Source organism: Dipodomys merriami, unplaced genomic scaffold (assembly GCF_024711535.1).
Source record: "Dipodomys merriami isolate MVZ:Mamm:240054 unplaced genomic scaffold, mDipMer1.0.p SCAF_15, whole genome shotgun sequence".
Classification (NCBI taxonomy): Eukaryota; Metazoa; Chordata; class Mammalia; order Rodentia; family Heteromyidae; genus Dipodomys; species Dipodomys merriami.
In genome coordinates, this window is record NW_027202826.1 from 27,049,225 (window position 1) to 27,069,753 (window position 20,529).

Here is a 20,529-nt window from a genome sequence, read left to right on the forward strand (position 1 = left end):
AACATTTTAGCCAGAGCAGGCCTATTTACTCTGATTTCTTTAAATTGTTTTCATAACAGAGCCTCCGACTTTGAAAACATATTGTCATAGGAAAAATCTACTGCCAAGTAGGTTACTGCAAATTCTGAATGCCTAAGATAGAAAAGTAACTTATAGTGTTTATCGTGCTTATAGTACATCAGAACAGAAAGAGATTTTCTCACCTAATCGGTATCTTCTCCTTAGAGAGGATCTCTAACCACATGCTTTGTTACAACTATTACATATTTCTGACTTTGGAGGGTGGATGAGGTAGGTTAAGATCAGAAACAAGAATTCTCCCAATGTAGTTACATTTGAGAGAAACAGGACAGTGGGATTTAAAAGAAAATTCATTCCTTGCAACTCTGGCTTGGTGAATTTGGGCAACTCATAGACTCTCAAAGCCAATAATTCCTTTATTTCTTGAATGAACACTCTAAGACGGAAGTTATATCTCATAATAGTGTCTACGGGTTGATCAAATCACAGTGGGTTTGTATCACTGGAGCACTGGAGATTTTTTTGAAAACAATATATACATTAGGGATTCGTTTTGTTATGGTTCAGTGCTTCAGGTTATTTTGACATGTAGAGCATGTAATACTTGAAATGAATGTTCAAAACTTGAGAAATAACCACAACAATGCAGCCAACTAAAGTTGGCTAACTTAATACTTATACATTACATATACAATACTAACATAATGAATTCTATTGGTTTTATAAACTGAGATTATTTCTAAATCCTTTCGATGCGCTCAGTTTGAGGTTGGCTTTTAAATAGATTCTACTGACATTTTCACACAAAGGCTCTTTCCCCACCCCATTGCTTCGTCATGATGCAGGATTTTCCATGACATCTGGTCTCAGTGTCAACAGCCATTTATAGCAGCTCAGCTGTAATGAACAGCAACTGTTTGCAAGGTTCATTCTGTGTGTTGTCCCTGTGGATACAATGAGTGTTTTTTGTGGCATGATCCAACATTTTCCTGAGAGTGTTCAAGTATCTGAAAGGATGTGGGTGAATTGTGGAATCACTTTTAGAAGGAGAAGACTTAGGAGATGAAAATCTCACAACCCCATTCATTTGTAAATGTAGGGAGGTCCGGAGGACCAAAAATGATAAAGCCAGGACTTGAAGCTACTAACTCTTTCATTTTAATGTGACTCAAGGGAAATGATCCTGGTGGCATGAGAATGGTCAATTTCCAAAGGCAGTCCATTTCATAGGTATTTTTTAGAAGAGTTTGGCATATTCCATATTTTTTATTATATCCACATTGGACAAGAGAAAACCTTATGAAAAGGCATTGTTTTAATCTTAATTCTATGGTTTGTATCATCTTTATTCATTAATTAGGCAAAGGCAATGATTATCTTTAGCATTAACCATACCATGGATTTATCTAGGTACATGTGTGTAACTACCTAATAAAACAAAGTTGTTAGGAATATATGCATGGAATTATGCATCTTTACCTATTTTTATTCTTGTTCTCTTGTTAAATATTACAAAAGCAGCAAATAATTTTATTTCTACCAATTTTATTTGATTCTTCCATCCCTTGGGTGGTGGTGGCAAAAATGGTTGTTTTAGAATTTCTTTCCTGTATTAAAGAGTTTCAGTATAGGAACAGGAAGCTAACTGTTCTCTGCCTCCATGTGTTTCCAAACACTTTTGTCCTTGCCAGAGATGGTGCAAACAAAGCTCCTGGATATTAATTCCATGACATTTTCTGGTGAATTGAAAAGCTCGAGTGTCTATCTATATCATTTGATTCATTTGTGTGCACAGTAAAGTGACTTAGCTCATTTCCTTATGGAATGAATGCCTGCCTGAATGTACTTAGCCCAGGAAGTTTCCAATGAGGAAGTACTACTGCCACTCCTAAGAACCATGCTGCATTCACTCCTGCTTCTTGGCTTTTTTCTACATCATTGGCACACCTGGCCTGGTAGGTTGTAACTCCAGTGTGACCATGCCAAGTGCCCATATGGGAGGCGCCCAACAAAACTAGAATGAGTAAATTAATTATTGCATTTTTTACATGTACAGTTTCTACAACACGTAGCCATACATGGTATATAAAAGATACATCCTTCCAACTTATATCTGAGAAAGAAGGACTACTTGTAGTTTTATAGTCATGCAAAATGGAAAATCCATACTATGATATATCTACTCCTCACAGGTTAAGAAAGGTTTACTGAATGCACCAGCTACCTGTGGCTTGTGTCTGCAATCTTAGCGTCTCAGGAGGCTGAGACTTTTCATCCAGGACAAAATGAAAACCAAGGCTCTGAGTGGTCATGGAGAAGATTGTGGGTGATTAGGAATTTTCCCAAAGAACAGAGTCCTTCTCTCCTTGGTTTAATGATTCTTTCCTACAACGAGGTCTCACTTTCTCTAATGAGATTTGAGAATTCTGATTTGAAGTCAATCTACAGTCAAAACTAGGAAACACTTATCTGTCCTTCACCAGCAAGAGGTGGGAAGTGAAGGTGTGGCCTAAGTGATAAGGCATCTGCCTTGAGCAGAGTGAGAGTATTTGCTTCTGAGTTCAAGCCCAAGTACCAGCACATCAGACTGTGGTCTGTATGCCCACTGGGAAGCAGAAGACGCTGACTAACATGGTTTTTCTCTTGTTGAGATTTACTGAATGCTGCTCATTACCCTTGCAATCTGAACATAAATTTCTTTCTGCCCTCATCTTAAATTTAATTAATTCCTATGAGGCAGTCATAAAATTCCAGAATTGTTTTCTTTGTTAATATGATCTATCTGCCCATCTATATATTCTCATACTCATCCATCATTCATCCTTTTTTTGCCCTTTCTTCCAACCACCTAATGGCCTTTCCATTTAATAATGCTGATTTCAAGAAGAGAAGCTAATGGAAAAACCAGCATCCTTGGCTGAGGTAATTCATAGGGTTATGATTTGTTGCTAAAATATTCAGTTTTGTTTATGAAACCTCACAGATCCCAATTGTTGTCTAGGATGTAGTTTAGTAACTCTTTCTAATAAGCTGAAAGCAAAGAAATCTCACTGTGGGTAAAATATCGTGATTTAACAAAGGACAGTTGTATAACTATCTCCTTTCTTCTGTCAGTTGATTCATAGAAATGGTATTATATATAATATATGCATTATATATGCACAATGTTAACAAATATACCATATATAATGAGGGTACATGTTTGACCTAAGAATTACTTTATTTCTTGTGGTTATATATAATATATGCATTATATATGCACAATGTTAATGAATACACCATATATAATGAGGGTACATGTCTGGTCTAAGAAGTCCTTTATTTCTTGTGGCATCAAAAACTACCACTTGTTATTGCAGGTTCACATTGACTTAATATTTTTCTGGAATATTCTGACTTAGTACTTTCTTTGTGGGAGAAACAGCAATATCAGCACACCTTTCACCTACTTTAATTCCAGGGCCTGTAGGGTTCATGTTCTCAAGGTCTGTGTCTAGCTATGTAATGGATTCCTGCAGCTAAGAACATTCAGATGTTGTTCAAGAAATGTCTAATAAATAGTTGGTTAGTTCCCCCCCCCCTTTTCATACTTAAACTTTAAAGTACTAGGTCACAAATATCCAATGTTGAGGTAAAGTACTCTGTTCAGTAAGAACAATCTAATTTAAGGTTCTTGAACTGTTTCATATGGTCTAAATTAAATGTGGCATATGTATTTCATTTTTTAAATAATGTTTCATTTTCTACACTATGTTGGTTAATGTCACTTAAGTTTTTCTTAGCAAAGCCAAATTTACTTCTGCAGAAGTGTGTGATGAGTCAAGAATCACTGAACTTTTTACTCAAGACTAGTGCTCTACCACTTGAGCCACAGCTCCAATTCTGTTTTTTTTTAAAGTAGTTAATTGGAGATAAGAGTGTCGTGGACTTTTCTGCCTGGGATGACTTTGAACCACGATCCTCAGATCTCAGCCTCCTGAGTAGCTAGGATTACAGTCATGAGCCACCAGTGCCTGGTTATGCATTATATGTTAAATATAATCCCTGGAAGGTGTTCAGTTCATTTGGCTAACTGAATTGGAAAGTGGTAATGATCAAGTATGCAAAATTTTGAGGCCAAATTGCTGGCACTCATCATATCTTGCTGAGTGACATTGAGTGCATTTTTTTTTTTAAACTCGTGGTGGCCAAATTTTCCCCTGTGTAATTAGGGGATGGTCACAGCAGCTCCCTCATAACTTCCTGATAAATCACAGCTACTATAATTTTTATTATTCAGGTCCTGTCTAGATCCAGATCTTTCAGAAACTGTAGCCTTACCCCTGAACCACAGAACTGTCATTTTCATCAGGACTGCAAGCTCTTCCCATCCTACCAGGATCTACATCAATCGGCCTGACACAGGGTGCAACCTAGACGGAAGACTGGGTCCATGTGTCCTCCAGGTATTACATGATGACAACCAACGTGATTCCTCTAGCCAATGTCCTGTGAGTCTTTTCTCATTCCATAGCTTGTTTCTGGGACCCCCTCAAAAAGAAGGCCTTCTTTCAAGAGGTGGATAATTTCACATCTTGGCAGATTGCAAAGAAGGAAAATTAGCCAAGTATTCAGATCATCTTTAATGGAAAGATAAGCGTGTATTCTGTGTAGTATCCAATTACTAATTAACTTACTAAATCTGTTAAGATTATCCTTCACATTACAGATGTGCAATTTGGTATATATTTATGCTTTTGGTTGAACTTCATTCATCTCTCTAAAAAAAGCACCTGCTTGAGTTTTTAATGACTTGTCTTCATTTAGATTATCCTTCACATTACAGATGTGCAATTTGGTATATATTTATGCTTTTGGTTGAACTTCATTCATCCTTAAAGGGAAGGAATATAAAGTCCTGTGTTAGCCACAGTGGAATCACGCACTGTCTTCAACAGTTGTTTCAAGAGGAGCTTACGAATAAAATGTACAGCAACTATATACTCTTAGGACCTTTCATAATGACAATAATGTTCTTGTGTTTTTCTTTCAATGGGGCCAATTAAACTATGTGCACTCACTATCTGAATTGTATATGAACTGACATATAAATTGGGATAAGAAAACAAAAGTATGTGGCATAGGTATAGTAAAGAACAGCTTATTGTCCAAAGCTGGACAGCAGCTTCTTAATTTACTACATTTGCAGCTCCAAGCTGTGTATTTATCATACAGAGTGCACATCTTGGGTATAAAAGGCACAAAGCCAGGGATTTAGTACATCCAAGAAGTTCCCCCATTGCTTGTAATGCACAATTTTTAGGTCTTCTTAGTATGTTTGTGAAAAGAACCAGAGTCAATAGAAGCCTATCTCAGTTATTAGTCTGATGGAAACAAGGACAGCAATGACAAAAATTATAGCATGTTCCATCAAGAGTTCATCTATATCTTTTCCAAAGATCAGAGTAAGAAACAGAACAAAACTTCTCCTCATGGAGATAAATCTGATGGGCAATCTAACAGGCTGGTGACAAATCTCTCTAAAAAAAGCACCTGCTTGAGTTTTTAATGACTTGTCTTCATTTAGTTCCTATGTCAGAATAGATCTTTTTCTTCACAGGCCATGTTCCTGCCCCTACTGGTATCTCTGATTAGAATTCTAATCTTTGAGGGACTCAGCGAAGCCCAGACACAAAGAGAAATCCCACACTATGACTTTGCCAAATTTATGCAGAGAATGGCCGTTTTTCATGCCTGGTTTTTGAGGTACACTTACAGTTAATCAAATGAAGGAAAGAGTTTCGAGTGATAAATATAAAAGAGTATCTGTTAACATAGCACAAATACTATGCATGCCCCCATGGGCTCACTGAGAAGGTACACAGTGCTGTGGACTTTGAGGATAACACAAAGAGCCTCTTCCTGTTCAACATGGCTGGTAAGGAGTTTATGAGGCGATAGCTAAAGAGAGGAATTTTCAAAGTACGTACTGGATTTTTTTTCTTTACCCGAATGTGTACATTGGGTAAGTGTTAGAAAATGTAAACAATCTTAGCTTCACCTTCCCAAAGAAAATTCCCCTAGCTATGCCATGGCTTTGATGGTTAAAACTCATAGGAACAACAGAAATTTGAAGAAGTTAGAAAGTGAAGTGCTTCATGTAACTAATGGTGGATATTTAGAGACATATTCTCTAACAACAGGTCGACAGTATATTAGAGCCACGGAAGTTTTCACATGAGAAACCAGTCCAGATTCCTCTGTTGAATACATACAGTGTCAGATCTTCAAAACTTTTTGTCTTTGTTTGTACTCATGCCTCAGAAATGCTGAGGTTGCAAACAAGCAATAGAAATTATACAGTACTGGTAGCACATTGGCTATTTCTCTCACCCTGTCATTTTCTTTCATTTAAATTTCTCTGAAATACAAGTAAAACCAGAATTGTTGAGAGAAGGGAACAAAAAAAATCAATGGGGAAGTTGTCTCCTTCTGAACAATTTCATTTCTAAGTAATCAAAAAACATCTTGTCCTAAGTTTTAATGAAAGCCTGAGAGAATTCCCACAGTTACTTGTTAGGTATTAACTTATATAAGGATATAAATATATATTGCATATACATGATCTAATAGGATATGATTTTTAATCTATACTTTTAGAAGAATTTAGTATGTCTGTTACAATTATTTTTATTATAAAGGTAATGTACAAAAGGTTTACAGTTACATAAGTCAGGTAATGAGGACATTTCTTTTTGGGCAATGTCACCCCTTCCCTCACTCAATCTAATATATCTCGGCACGCACAGAATTTTCAGAGCTATTGGTAAAGGAAGAGTTAAAAATGGCACCCAGTAACTATGGCTAAAAGTTTATGTAATAACTTGTTTTATGATTTTGATAGCTAAATAATATTTGGTTTATGTTTGATAGATGTTCACAGAGAAAGTTTGGAATGAAGATGAGATCATCAGTACTACCAAAGTCACACTGGAAACACTATTTATTCCTAGGAGTAAGGTGATATATAACAACCTATTTACGGTTAAGGTAAAGAAATTATTTCTCTTTGGATTGATATTTCTATATTGCAACTGTGTAATTGGGGAGAGATATAATAAATGGGGGTTGTGGTGAAGGAAAGTGCCTAGGTAATGTGTTGGAATGAGTCCACAAAACGTTGTTGCTTGTGTCTTTGCCTTGACAGGCATAACTGCAGCTGAACAGTCATTAGGGACTGAGTGGTGGTTTATCTTCTCCAAGGTATTACTCACCTTCAGGTCCCGATGGACTACGCCCATCTGATGGCAGTGTAGCACAGCCTCCAGGATCTGCTGAATGCAATGACTGCATGCAAACACCAGGGGGCGTGTGTTAGTTCCAAGCTTACACTCACTGTCTGTATACCCTCAGAGAGACTGGGTTCAAGTGCAGAGCTAGCAGTCAACTGGACTTGTGTTTTAACTCCTTTAGTATTGTGAACATATTGCTCAAGGAGAGTGACTACTACCTCAGAACAATCAGGATCTTGCCAGATGTGGGCCAGATGGTGGATACACTTTTTATAGTTTTTGTTTTTCCTAGAGAAATCCAATTGGACAATATTTCATTTGATTAAGCGCTCAGCTCCTGGTTATAAATTCTTCCAGGAAATGAAGAGAAAAAAAATCAAATACAATCTTTTGTATGCTTCATTGCTCCTCTTTCACCCCATGAACCAAATATGGTTTTCCCACTGTCTTCCATTTTTTCCAGCATCATTCTGAAAGCTGTTAGCTTTCCAGATCAGGCACCATTAAGGTTAAATTAGGATGCATAATGAATTTTTGATCAATCATTAACTTTTTTGTGCTTTAATTTAGCTGGCAATTATTATCTCTTGCCTAAGGGTTCATCAGACTCAAATGGAGCAATGCGTTACCAGTTGCTCTGCTGTGGCAACCCACGGTCTCAGAACAGAAGTGGTGTTTAGGTCTACAGGCCAACATACATCACAGGCCAACTTTATTTCCAGTCCAAATGCTAGATGCTACAGGAAGGCCTACCCCAAATTGCATCCGGTAGCATAATGCTTGGGAACTTAACAGGTTACATTTTTAATATTGTGCTTTGCTTTTTTGTTTTTTGTTTTTTGTTTTTTGTTTTTTGCTATGATGTATATTTAGCCTGTAGATGAGCAAACTGAAAGAGGTGATCATGCATTATCATTTCATCATTTATTCATTTCAAGAAAACGTTGGGAAAGGCAAGGGAACAATTTTAAATAATACCCCCCCACCTCTGCCCTTTTCCCAGAAAAACAAAACCAAAAACAAAGCAACTCCTTTGATTCAGATTTATGGACTCCATATACTGACCTTCAGGTCCCTGTGAACTATGCCATTTAGGTGACAATGATTTACACTTTCTAGAATCTGCTGTATACAATGACTGTAAAGATACAAGGGCAGAATGGGAAGGGAGAACATTTTAAAGGCACATAATCACATCAAATACAAATTAAAATGAAAGTTCAAACAAAACAAACAAACAAAAATCATATTTCTTCACATTTTTCTTAGCTTTACACTGGGATCACATGATGCTGAATAAAGCTAATTCTGGTGCTAACAAAAAATGACGTCCAACAAATAATTTGTGACATAGTCAGATGAAACAATTTGAGCTGTGTGTTTTTTTTCTCATTGTTAAAAAAGGTACAAATTAAATCAGTAGTATACTAAACTTGAAATCTCCATATTTAGGAAGAAAAAAATTATAAAGAATCTCCAAAAAATGTTCTGGGAAATTTCTCCAGAAACATGAAATTTCCAGGAATTTTTTTTAATACACACCGAAACTGTTTGAAATCTGAGGTCACAATTAAACACAGATATTGAAACAAAAGGATAAAACACAGATGCAGTGGCAGGTGAAACAGGGTTAACAGAAAAAGGGAAACATGTACCATTTCGATTTAGACATGGTACTGCTTGTAAAAATAGATGGATAGGAAAACTAATGTAAGTCCCCAATAAGAGGGATAACTTAAAGTAAACTCAGGATACAAAATAGCACTCTCCCAAATACAAAAATACTCTGTGAGAGGGCTAGGGGTTTTAGAAATAAACATATAAATAAAAAATTGCAACCCACCCTCTGAGACTGGTAATTATCCATTTCCACAGACTTTAGTGATACAAATATTTTGCTTGTTTCCAAATCAACCTGCACCATTGGTATTGTTCTCATGGAAAGGCCATCTATGTCAAATTGATGGCTAATTCAATTAGAAGAAATCTTTTCCCTGGCACTCAGAAGGTCCCAAGAGTTACCACCTGGCACACAATAATGTAGAGCAAATCATGCTGATGGATTCTGTACTAATTCACTGTGTAAGTCAAATACAACTGTGGGCAAAAGTACATGTTTGTGGATTCAAGAATGAGGTACACAATTTGGTAGGTATATTTTTGATGATCTCATTTGTCAAATAACATTACTCTAAAGGAAAATATTGAATTAAAAATAAAATAAAATCAACATCAGACTTACTGAAATGTAAGTATCATAAAATTAATCACGATTTTGATTTTTTTAGCTTTTATAATTAATGATACCAACAAAGAAGCTCATTTTAGTGTGTGTTGACTACATGGTTTACTTAAGCATTGGTTATTATTTATAAAGAGTAACTGATTAAATAAAAATCTATTGTAATGTTTTATTTCATATTCCTTTTGGTAATAGTTTTTTCACATTTCTTAAACAATAGTAAAAATTATTAAGTAAGGAAGAAAACAATAATTTATATTAAATGAACTTTACTCTTTACTAACTAGTAAGTGTAGATTTAATTCTTCAGCTTAAAGGTTAATAAAGAAACAGACATTTGAAAAGGATTTGCGAGTTGGACACTGGTGTTTCACAACTTGTAATCCTAGTTACACAAGAGGCTGAGATCTGAGGATCACAGTTTAAAGCCAGCCCAGGCAGGAAAGTCCACAAGACACTTATCTCCAATTAACCAGCAAAAAGCCACAAGTGAAAGCATGTCTCTAGTAGTAGAGTGCCAGCCTATAGTGGAAAAAGCTCAGAAAGAGCATGAGGCCCTCAGTTTTAGCCCCAATACTGACACATACACAGATACAAAAAAATTGTTGGAGGAATATATATATATATGTGTGTGTATATATATATATATATACACACACATCTGGATGTGTATATATATATATATACACACACACACACACACACACACATATATATATATATATATATATACTCATGCTTAGGTGAGATCTTTTCTCTCTCTCTCTCTCTCTCTCTATATATATATATTAACTGTCAAGTTATTAATGTAAATACAGTTAAAGGATCCAACTCACAAGTCTTTCCTATTATCTATGTATCATTCTTCAATAGTGAAAACAGTGTTCATCTAAATATCAACAATATTATTCAAATATAACAGTTTTCACATAATGTTAAAAGGCAAACTAGATGAAAATTCTTTAACTTGCCCAGCACCAGTGCCTCATACTTGTTTTCCTAGCTACTCAGGAGGCTGAGATCTGAGGATTGCAGTTGGAAGCCAGATCAGGAAGAACAATCTGTGAGAATCTTCTCTCCAAGAAATTACTCAGAAAAAGCCAAAAATGGTGCTATGGCTCAAGTGATAGAGCACTAGCCTTGGGCAGAAAAAGGCTCAGGGACAATTGTGCCCAAGCCTTGAGTTCAGGCTCCAGGACCAGCTCTAAATAAAAATTATAAAAATTCTTTAACTAGTTTACTACCATGATTAAAATGATCATTTTCCTTTCAGTATCTCCCCTTTCTAGGGCCTAAAGTGAAGAAAGCTCTGAGGTAAATGGAGCAAGCAATGATTCAGTCATCATCACATAAAGGACACCACACAGTCAACTTGACTTTAGCAGTAAAAATTCCATTAAGAATTAGAATGAAATCATGTACAGATAGATTCACAGAGTGCCATGAACAGTAGCATTACACCCAAAATAAAATTAGAAGTTGAAAAGGGAGCTTGGGTATGCATGTGTACTTTGGAAGGATGGGGGAACCTCAAATATCAGTTTAATATCTACACATGGTTCCCTCCAAGATTGGGGATCATACAGAACAGGGCAGTATGACCAAAAACCGACTTCTCAAAATATCTCATGGACATTGCTAATGAGGTAACTGTTCTTGATTAGAGTTTTAAAAATCAGTGACAGCTACAGGATATACAAGGAATGCTGAGAAAAATCAATAGCACTTTGTTTAAGTAAGATTTTTAATGTTCACTAAGCAAATGAATCAACGTTATTTCATTGTAAATATGTTAGCCTAGGAAGATCTAACTTAGATAAAACAGTATTAAAAAATTTTTTTGTGAAAGTTTTGGTAATCAACATGATTAGGGAATTACTCACGAAACCTCCAAAATATTCGATGCCAGTAGCTTATACCTATAATCCTAACTACTCAGGAGGCTGAATAGCCCTGGACAGGAAACTTTGTAAGACTCTTATCTCCAATTAACCAGCATAAAGCCAGAAGTGGAGCTGTAACTTGAGTGTTAGAGTGCCAATCTTGACTGGAAAAGCTAAGGGATAGAGCCCAGGATCCAAGTTCAAGCCCCACTACTGGCACACACACACAAACAACCCCAACCACAAATAATACCTGAATTCTTTCAAGTGAGAGTTCTAAGGGTTTGAATGAAATTTCCAAAGCATTAAAGCAACCAAGAGCCATTGATTTAAGAGGCACCAGGGCTTGGATGGATCTGTCATGCTTAGCAAAACACTTTGTGATGACAGAAATGCTCTCTTCATTCAGTGGCCCTCAGCTCCTATGACAATGGAGCCTCTGAGCTCCTACAAAAAACATTTAAAGCAGATCCTAATCATCCCCCTGCTTTGAAGACTCATCCTAGAGATTCTTAAAAGAGAGAAACTTGTTCTAACAAGGACTTACGGATGATATTTAGACATTCTTTTAAGTACTGACCATCATGGTTCATTTCTGTAAGTATGCGGCCCAGTGTCATTTGAATGATGAGTCTTATCTCTTGCCCAGAGTAAGTCACTTACCTGGCATCAGCTTCACTGTAATATTCTCTTGCCACGATGTCTTCAAACAGCTCACCTCCAGTAACTCTGTGAACACAAACAAGACCTTAAAATAAAAAGCATTACTGTATAGGCAGATAGTGTTTATCAAGAAATTTCCCCTTGTGTTACCAAAACAGTTTTTAAAGATATTGTTTCACATAGTTCTCTTAATAGTCAAATCCATATTGGTCTACATTTTTCTGTCACTAATTTCTTTGTCTTTGCATCTATAGATCGCTAAGGCCACACATCTTTCTACATGTCATAAATATACTCAGAAAGATCTTTTACAGTAAATTATTTCTATGGAAGTCTTTACTGCAGTTCTGGAGATTTTAGTTGACATCTGGTGAATAAAGTTTCATAGTTTAGGAGCATTTTTCTGAACAAAAAGGTACAATCCACATCACAGGTGGTGAATCTGAATAAGCCATATTGCCTTTGATGGCTGTTCAGTATTTAATGATCATATGAATCTTCTCCAAATAAATACGCACAAAGAAATATTCTTCTAAAAAAGTAGGATTAAAAAATGTCTAGTAATAAGTAAATTGTATTCTTCATTTTATATTAAATGAAGGGAACTGTTTCACAGCCAAAAACCAACATGATGAATAGTGTTGCAGTGTGTTAATGGGCACTCATACATTTACATATTATTGCAGGACATAGCTAGAAAGAAAATTCTCACAGAGATCAAAAGATTACTAATATTATGAACATTTAAATTTTTTGTTGGGGAAACATTGACAGTTGACTTCTAAAATGTTTCTATCCTAGCATGTCAAAGTATCCACAGACCCCAATCATTACCACTAAGAATAAGCTAACACACCTGACTGGGAAATAAGTTCTCATGTTGGTGCACAATTTTAAATTATTCTTAGTGAGGAGAACCATTTTAATATGCATTTAGGAGTTATTTCATCCTCTGCCATGAAGGTTTTTTTTTGTGTGTGTGTGTCAGTCCTGGGGCTTGAACTCCAGGCCTTGGTACTGTCCCTGAGCTTTTCTTGCTCAAATCAGGTTCTGTACCACTTTCAGTCACAAAGTCACTTCTGGTTGTCCAGTGGAAAATGGAAGATAACAGTCCCAGGTTTGCCCAGGTTTTAGAATCATGATCCTCAGATCTCATCCTCCTGGGTGGCTAGGATTACAGCTCTGAGCCAACAAGGCCTGTCCCTCAATGAGTCTTTTACTGTGCATTTATGCATTATGTCTTCTTCTGCTATGGTCTCCTTTGACTTTAAAAGCAGATTTCAGTTTGAGGGTTTAACCTTGGAATAGAACATTCTATTACCTCATGAATCTTTGCCATTAACCTCTGAAGCTGTTTTACCATGATCCCTGTCTATTGGTGAGAAAACTGAGTCTAATGAAGTAAGCTGCCCAAGACCACACAGCTTTAATATTTGCTCACACCGGTAGCCACCCATTCCACAGCCCATGTCCTCAGCCATTGGTGGGACAGCCTTTCCAGTAATTACACTGCCATTCTGTCTGCATGTTCAGAAGGAATCAGTCATTTGTAAAGGCCTCTGGTAAAGCCTTTCAGTATGATCATTACAGAGTATGACTCTTAAGTTTTTCTTTCTATTTTCTTCTTTGCCTTTTTTTGTCCAGCAAGACCTAACATTCTAAAGATTCACAAATAGTCATTAACTCTTCAAATCATTGAATCATTATGCTTTGTATCATAGCAGAACTTTAGCATCAATGCATTCTCCAATCTCTAATTAGTTAATTAATCTGAGAGTTTATTCATGGAACTGATTTAATTTGTGGCATTATACAAAATTTCACATAGCACGTTAAAAGTTTTAAAACTCTGTGGAAACTACTGCTTAATTTTGCACTCCATTAAACACTAATCTGTATATAGAAATGTGTTTAAAATATGAAATTTAACACTTTCTCTTTAAGTCAATGAATTCTTTTAGAACTCACATATTTTCCTCAGACATTCATCACTGATGCTGCAGAAGTGATCAAATGGAATCATTCACATAATATTATATTTTATGAGTGCTGGAGCTTGAATTCACGGCTCAGGTACTATCCCTTAGCTTTTTCACTCAAGTCTGGTGTTCCATCACTTGGGCTATAGTTCCACTTCTGGCTTTTTGTGGTTAATTGGAGATAAGAGTCTCACAGAAGCCAGGCACCAGTGGCTCATGTCTATAATCCTAGCTACTCAGGAGGCTGAAATCTGAGGATCACAGTTCAAAGCTAGCTCAAGTAGGAAAGACTGTGAGACCCATCTCTGGAAATGGCACTATGGCTCAAATGGTAGAGTGCTAGCCTTAAGCAAAAGAAGCTCAGGGACAGAGCCCAGGCCACAAGTTCAAGTCTCAGGACCAGGAAAAAAGATGTACAAGATACTGTTAGGTTGGGCAGGGAGGGGGGTAGTTGTGGAGGTGGGAGGGAAGGAATGGTAGGGGAAAAAACAAAGGAGGAGGCAACAATGCTGGATAAGAAATGTACTCATGACCTTGCTTATGTAACTGTAACCCCTCTGTACAGTATTTTCACAATAAAAACTTATATAAGCTTACGATTTATATATTGGATAGTATGCAAGTGTATACAAATATATTGTCTCTAAGACTCTTTTATTTTAATAAGTTACAAGCTATACCTTTGTCGGGATGGCAAAGCCAAAGTTCACCAAAATAAAGCAGCAGGAAGTAGGTCCTGGAAAGGTGAGGGGGTTGTCAAGGGGAAAGAGGTAGACAAAGGGAGAGGAGAAGATGGGGGATGAGGAAAATTCAGGCAAGCATCCCATGCATATCCTACAAAACTAAGAAAAGTGAGAGAAGAGGGTAGAGGAGGAAGGGCTAGGGGTAGGATGGGTAAGAATGTTGAAAGGGATGACATTGATCAAGATACATTGTATTTATAAACTGCTGTGTTAAACGACAACTCCTTTGTACAACTACTTAAAGATAATTAAAAACAAGAGAAAGAAAAATGAGTCTCACAGACTTTTCTGCCTTGGCTGGCTTTGAACTGTGTCTTCAGATTTCAGCCTTGTGAGTAGCTAGGATTATAGGAGTGAGCCACAGGTAGCTGGCAAGAATATGTCTAAATAGTGGAAAGAATGAATGCTAGAAGATGTGGCCAGAGATAGTTAGCTACATAATCTAAAACTAAACATTAAAAAACCAGAGCTGGAAACACAGCTCCAATATTAGAGCAGCTATATGGCCCGCAGAAAAGCCCTGAGTTCAAATTCAGCTACCTAACCCTTCCCCAAAGGAAAATATTTATCTTTCATTTGTTCTTTTGTGGATACATGTCACTGCATAACTTACATTCCAATTTCTCTCCTCACCCCTCCATCAGTGTTCTTCTTAGTCTCGTTCTAGCTATGATAGACTCTCCAGTCTATTGTTCTAGCCACAATAGAGTGGCATCCAGCTTCACCCTGCCCCAGGGCTCTTTCACATGCTTATCTTTCTTCCAGGGCTTTCATGACCTGTCTACCTCTACCATTTGTTCAGTAGATACCCATTAATCCTCAAATCAGATTTTTATATCACCCCTCATCCATCAATATAACTTATCATTTTCCCTGTGCCATGAGTTATTCTTCATAACCCCCCCTGAGTGCCATTACAATTATGTGTTTGCTTGAGAACTCATTTGTTGATGTTTGCCTTTCCACTAAGATGGCAGGTCTTCATGGGCAGAATTGGTTCCTTTTCTTTCACGTGATTAGTGCTGGAATCAGCATTGATGCTATAGCAGGGGCCTTTCTCTCTCTCTCTCTCTCTCTCTCTCTCTCTCTCTCTCTCTCTCTCTCTCTCTCTCTCTCTCTCTCTCTCTCTCTCCCATCTATATCTTTACTTATCTTTATATAGAGTATATAATCTCAGGTGGGTAGACGTGGAGGATGATCATATGTCCATACCATAATTTTAATATTAATGATGTCTTTACATTTCTTTTTTTTAATTTAATTTTATTTTATTTGTGAACATACTGTACAGAGGGGTTACAATTACATGGGCAGGATAATGCGTACATTTCTTACTAAGCATTGCAGCCTCCTCCTTTGTTTACCCTTCACATCCCTTCCCAGCCTCCCCCCTCCCCCCCAATCCCAATCCTTCTCCTTCCCCCCCCTTATCCCCCCACCGACGTTGTAAAGCTCATTTTGGAATGACAACTTGTACTTCTCATTGTTGCAACAGGTCCACCTGTATCCTTAAACAACTGGTTTTTCCCCATCTCCTCCACAAGTTATACTGACATCAAATATAGTGAAAGCAGGGGTTATACTGTGGAGGAGGGACATACAAAGCAACAAAGAGATAATCTTATAAATGCATTAGAAACACATGCATGAAAGAAAAAAACCTTAAAATACATATCTAAGGGTTCATTTTCCTGACATCACATTATCTGACCTTTTCCGCTTGACTCATACATATACTAGATATTGCAAATAAGGGAAACCATGGGACCTATGTTTCTTTGGGCCTGGCTTACTTCACTTAATATAATTTTTTCCAAGTTTTTCCATTTCCTAACAAATGGGGTAATGTCATTCTTTCTGATGGAGGCATAGAATTCCATTGTGTATATATACCACATTTTCTTGATCCATTCATCTACTGAGGGACATCTGGGTTGGTTCCATATCTTAGCTATGGTAAATAATGCTGCAATAAACATAGTTGTGCTAGTAGCTTTAGTGTGGTCTTGTTTGTATACATTTGGGTAAATGCCCAAAAGTGGGATTGCTGGGTCATAGGGGAGATCTATGTGAAGTCTTTTGAGGAACCTCCATACTGCTTTCCAAAGTGGTTGAACAAGTTTACATTCCCACCAACAATGAAGTAAGGTTCCTTTCTGTCCACATAAGAAGGTAAGGTACCTTACCTTTTTGGTTGTGGGGGCGGTACTGGGTTTGAAATGAGGGCCTCATGCTGGCTAGTTCAAGCCCCAGTGACAAGACTAACAAACAAAATCAGTGCTAGCTTGATTGCTATGGCTTATTTAATAAGGTTAATTGTGTATAAGATATTTTCTAACAATACTGCATAATTGAAAAAGAGGATTAGCTGTGGGTATCCAGAAATGATGTTTACAATGGATTGGAAATTGGATGATAGAAATCAAAGAAGACAGAGAGTTGCTAAAATGGGAGAGTCAAGAGTTTCTTATTGATCCTAAGATGAGTAGATATTACTGAGTCATGCTAAGAATCACAAGGATGATCAAGCTAAGAGACAGATTGCTGGACTTGTTTCAGTTGAAAGCTGACTTAGGCCAGGAGAGAGACAACAGGCGTAAGTGGGCTATTAGGTTGTTAAAAGCAAGACAACATACAGTGTATTTATGAGCACAGTTGGGCTTGGCATCATTAAGAAGGAGGCGGGTCAGATGACAAGACCTACATCTTCTAGTTTACTTATTTTACTCCTCTTTTTTTTTTTCTGCCTGAACACTGAGTCTTAAATCTACCTCTTTAATAACATGATAGCTTTCATTTTTTTCTTCTCATTTATTTCCATATCTTCCCTCACTTCTACAACTTTAGTTTACAATTCCCTTCTAATTTCACCTATCTTTCAGAAACACTCTCCACTAGTCATATTCTTAAAATTGGTGTTCTCTTTCCACATCCACATTACAGTAAGAATGAAAACAGGACTGCAAAAGATAATTGACAGTCGATGGACTAAAACAGGAGCAAAATGAAATGTGTTCTTTTTGTTTTATACATAAGATAACTGAGTTTCTTATGTGACAAATTAGCCATGGAAACATACATACCAACCTCTCTTTGTATATCTTCTCTATCTTGTTAGTGGCTTCATGTTTCATTTAGTCTTTCTTCAAGGTTTATTCATGATGTAGCATGAGTTAAATGCTATCTAGCTAGACAAATGTGTATGTGTATATGAGTTTGTGGTTGTGCATTTTAACCATTACTTTAGAGAGCATCTATATTTTCCCAAAGTGTATATATCAAAAGAAATGCTTCCTAGAACTGAGAGTGTAGTAGCATAGCTCTTCAGTATAGTGCTTGTCTATTATGCATGACACCTTGTATTCTATCTCTAGAACTGCAAAAAAAAAAGAAAAAAAAACATAGAAAACAAACAAAAAACCCAAAACGAGCAAAATGCATTGTACTCACAAATGGACATGTTGACTTGGAATCTCTTTATACAGTTACTTGAAGATAATAAAAACAACTAAAAAATAGGACAGGAAATTTTGTCCTATGTATTTTAACACAATGAAACAAAATTCAAATATATCAAATATTTGATGGTAGCCATGATAATAATGAAAATGTACAATAAATCTTATAATACACATGATGTAAATATTGCTACTTCCTAGTTCATTTTGGGGGTCCTAAAGGGGTTTAGAAAACTATGCATGCCGTAATCTTGAATGCTATCTCATAAATATTGGCCAGTTGTTAAAAGTCAACATATTCTTTCATTTTCATGTTTTCATTTTGAGTAGTTCAGTTGAGTGGAGGGATCAGGCAGACCCAGTATCTTGGTGTGAGGTCACATCAGGTCAGGATTTGTCTGTGCTGGATTCTGCTGACTTGTAATATACAAAAAGACACACATTCACTTCACTCAGAGCCACTGGGAAAAGGTTGTCAATTTGTGTTCTATCAGGGAGGGCTCCCATCCAGCCCTATCATGCTTTCTAAGCAAATTCTATCTTAGGAACCATTTCTACTTGGCACCGGAGAATCAAACAGGCTAACAATGGCTCCATACAAACTTAAAGGGTTCTATGAGTAAATTCTGAACTCATTCGTCCCAGCTCATGAAGACATAACTGCCCTAACCCTAGCCTCCTCAGCCCCTCCCCGGGGATGATCCTTGAAGCAGTCAAAACCTTCCCATTCTGACATTCATCAAGATACAGTGTACTCCTAAACTGACGTGTTGAATTTACATGCTGCAAAGATAATGTAAAACAATGTTCTCACCCTCAGAACATCAAATCTGAAGGGAAGTGGTCCTTCAGTGGTGTCTGTAAATTACAAGTCATTTATAGGTTCCTTAGACATCCTTATGGAAATCTTAGTATTTGATTTGGGGCTCTTGCTTTGTGGATACAACTCCCACATCTTAATCATCTTTTTGTGACTTGGGATGGTGTACTAAGGGGCAAATTACTCAATATTGCTTGGTGAATAGATATTATGAGGATGAGGAATGGATATAATTACACACTTGACTCTTTATAGGAGAAAATGCAACAACAAATATCAGAATACTTAGGAAATACTTGGGAACATATAAACTTTTTCTTGTTGTTGTTGGTTGTGGGACTTTGAACCCAGAGCCTAGGCACTGTCCCTGAGCTCTTTTGCTCAAAACTAGCGTTCTATCACTTTGAGCCACAGCTCCACTTCCAGTTTTTGAGATATGAGTCTCCAGGGGACTTTTCTTCCCTGGCTAGCTTTAAACAGCGATCCTCAGATCTCAGCCTCCTCAATAGCTAGGATTACAGGCTCATATGAATACTCCTGTGGACAACCACAGGAATAGTTATATACATGTATGTATATATATATATATATATATATACATATGCATATGTACATGTATGTATGTATATAGTATCTGGGCTTGAGCTCAGCCTGGGCACTATTCCTATCCTTTTTCACTCAAGACTAGTGCTCTATCATTTGGGATACAGCTCCATTTATGGTTTGGTGGTTAATTGGAGATAATAGCCTTATGGATTAGCTTGGGTTAGTTTAGAATCACAATGCTCAGATCTCAGCCTCCTGAGTAGCTAGGATAACAAGTGTGAATCATTAGTGCCCAGTTGAAATCCTTAGCATTTTACTAATTTACATCAGGGAGATTTATATATACTTAAGTCATTTAAATTATTATCTTCCTAAAATTATTTCTTATTTAGATGTTTGTATGTTATTTATATTCTCTCTCTTTCTGACAGCATATCGTTTGTCAAATTATATGAATTATCAAATTTTCTCATGGGAAGTATTAGTCCATATTTGTATTCAGGCTAACACACAAAAGAGATTGCTTTCATTTTTTATAATCATAATAGCTGACTAAGAGAAAATGTACTGGAATTTAATGATTAATTTTCCATAGAATTAAAAAAACACTATTTTTGCTATTTATTATGGGCAAGTTACTGTTAGGCAATTAATTTACTGAAAAGGTTCAGTCATTTGGTTCAATAAACAGTTTATTTCAAATAGACTAGTAGGTCCTCAAAACTATCAGACTGAATTTGATTAAATCTGACACTGCAGAAGTACAAATGCCTAATTCACAGGAGAACATGAGCCGTAGCCATGGATTTAAGAAGAAAATGTATCCTTACAAACACATTCAACACAGCATTTATTTGTCCTTATCACTCCTGACAGCGCGTCATCCCAGGACTGTAGGCATTA

The 20,529-nt window shown here is 36.7% G+C and overlaps 1 protein-coding gene across 14 annotated transcripts in view; it reads right to left on the reverse strand.

The window, feature by feature from the left end:
- Nucleotides 1-20,529, reverse strand: part of Camk2d (calcium/calmodulin dependent protein kinase II delta) — a 258,224-nt gene that overhangs the window by 77,975 nt on the left and 159,720 nt on the right. For 8 of the 14 annotated variants that reach the window (XM_070022494.1, XM_070022489.1, XM_070022484.1 and 5 more), the window contains exons 5-6: nt 12,081-12,146; nt 8,358-8,430 (exon numbers count right to left, since the gene is read on the reverse strand). In XM_070022494.1, coding sequence (XP_069878595.1) covers nt 8,358-8,430; nt 12,081-12,146 — 139 coding nt within the window. Of the gene's footprint in view, nt 1-7,274; nt 7,348-8,357; nt 8,431-12,080; nt 12,147-20,529 lie in introns of all 14 variants that reach the window. The other 6 variants (XM_070022483.1, XM_070022490.1, XM_070022485.1 and 3 more) reach the window with 1 other exon arrangement.